The 1220-nt window shown below is 42.1% G+C and overlaps 1 protein-coding gene across 1 annotated transcript; it reads right to left on the reverse strand.

The window, feature by feature from the left end:
• Positions 1-936, reverse strand: LOC126079325 (olfactory receptor 1013-like). Its single transcript, XM_049890257.1, has one exon. The coding sequence runs from the start codon at positions 934-936 to the stop codon at positions 1-3; it is 936 nt and encodes a 311-aa protein (XP_049746214.1).
• Between the last annotated feature and the right edge of the window lie 284 nt (positions 937-1220).

Raw genomic sequence — 1220 nt, forward strand, 5'->3', positions numbered from 1 at the left:
TTAGGAAAACTTTGCTCTGTCTAATGTTTTCTTCAGGGCATCTTTGACATCTTTACTTCTTAAGCTATAGATCAAGGGGTTCAACATTGGAATCACCACAGTATAGAACACTGACACCACTTTATCTCGTTCCAGGGCATAGCTAGTGCTTGGCCTGGAGTAAATGAAGAGAATGAAATCATAGTACAAGGTGACTGCTGTCAGGTGAGAGCCACAAGTGGAGAAGGCCTTGAGGCGGCCTTGGGTGGAGAGAATCTTCAAGATGGCAGCCATGATGAAGAGGTAGGAGGCAAGAATGAGCATGGTGGGAGTAAAGACATTGGTGGCAAGTATGAAATATAGCACAGCCTGGTAACTGTCCTTCACATCACATGCCAACTTCACAAGTGGGGGAAGATCACAGAAGAAATCATCAATGATATTGTTGCCACAGAAGCTCAGGTTAAATGTTTCACTAGTGACGACTGTTGAGTTAATAAAGCCACCAAGGTATGAAGCTGCAACAACACTGGTATATAACCTTGGGGACATAGCTTGGGAGTAAAGCAGAGGATTGGAGATGGCCACATAGCGGTCATAAGCCATGGCAGCCAACAGGTAGCACTCACTATATGCCAGTCCAGCAGAGAAGAAGAACTGAGCCAGGCAGCCAGCAAAGGAGATGATTTTGTCCTCAGAGATGCAGGTCACTAGGATCTTCGGGGTGTAGACAGTGGAATACCAGAGATCCAGGAATGACAGATTCCCAATGAAGAAATACATGGGTGTGTGGATCTGTGAATCAGCACAGATCAGAGAAATCAGGGTGATGTTCCCTAAGAGACTGATGGCATAAATGATGAGGAAGATGAAAAAGAGTACCCTTTGTAACCTTGAGTCGGCTGTGAACCCTAAAAGTATGAACTCCTTCACTTTAGTGAAATTTTTCTCTTCCATTGCTTTTGGACTTCAATGGTCCTTTTCTGTGAACAGATTAATAAATACATCATAAATTAATATATAAGCATCATGTCCTTCTCATAATTTCCCATTTTAGAAAATGAAAACCAGCTAATTCACATATATGGTTGTTTGTGAGATGTGTTCCTACTGACCCGGGTGGTACTCCTTTTTGCATAACTGGGAAACCTGTTCTATGCTATGGTCTTGAGAGCTCAGTTACTGTGCATCTAACGTAGTGTGTATCATCTTATATTTTTAATCTAAATTTTCTTCCTTTT

This window comes from Elephas maximus, chromosome 7, assembly GCF_024166365.1.
Source record: "Elephas maximus indicus isolate mEleMax1 chromosome 7, mEleMax1 primary haplotype, whole genome shotgun sequence".
NCBI classification, from domain to species: domain Eukaryota; kingdom Metazoa; phylum Chordata; class Mammalia; order Proboscidea; family Elephantidae; genus Elephas; species Elephas maximus.

What these genes read in the sequence shown, in the direction of transcription:
- LOC126079325 (XM_049890257.1), bottom strand. Translation starts at nt 936, where the DNA reads ATGGAAGAGAAAAATTTCACTAAAGTGAAGGAGTTCATACTTTTAGGG.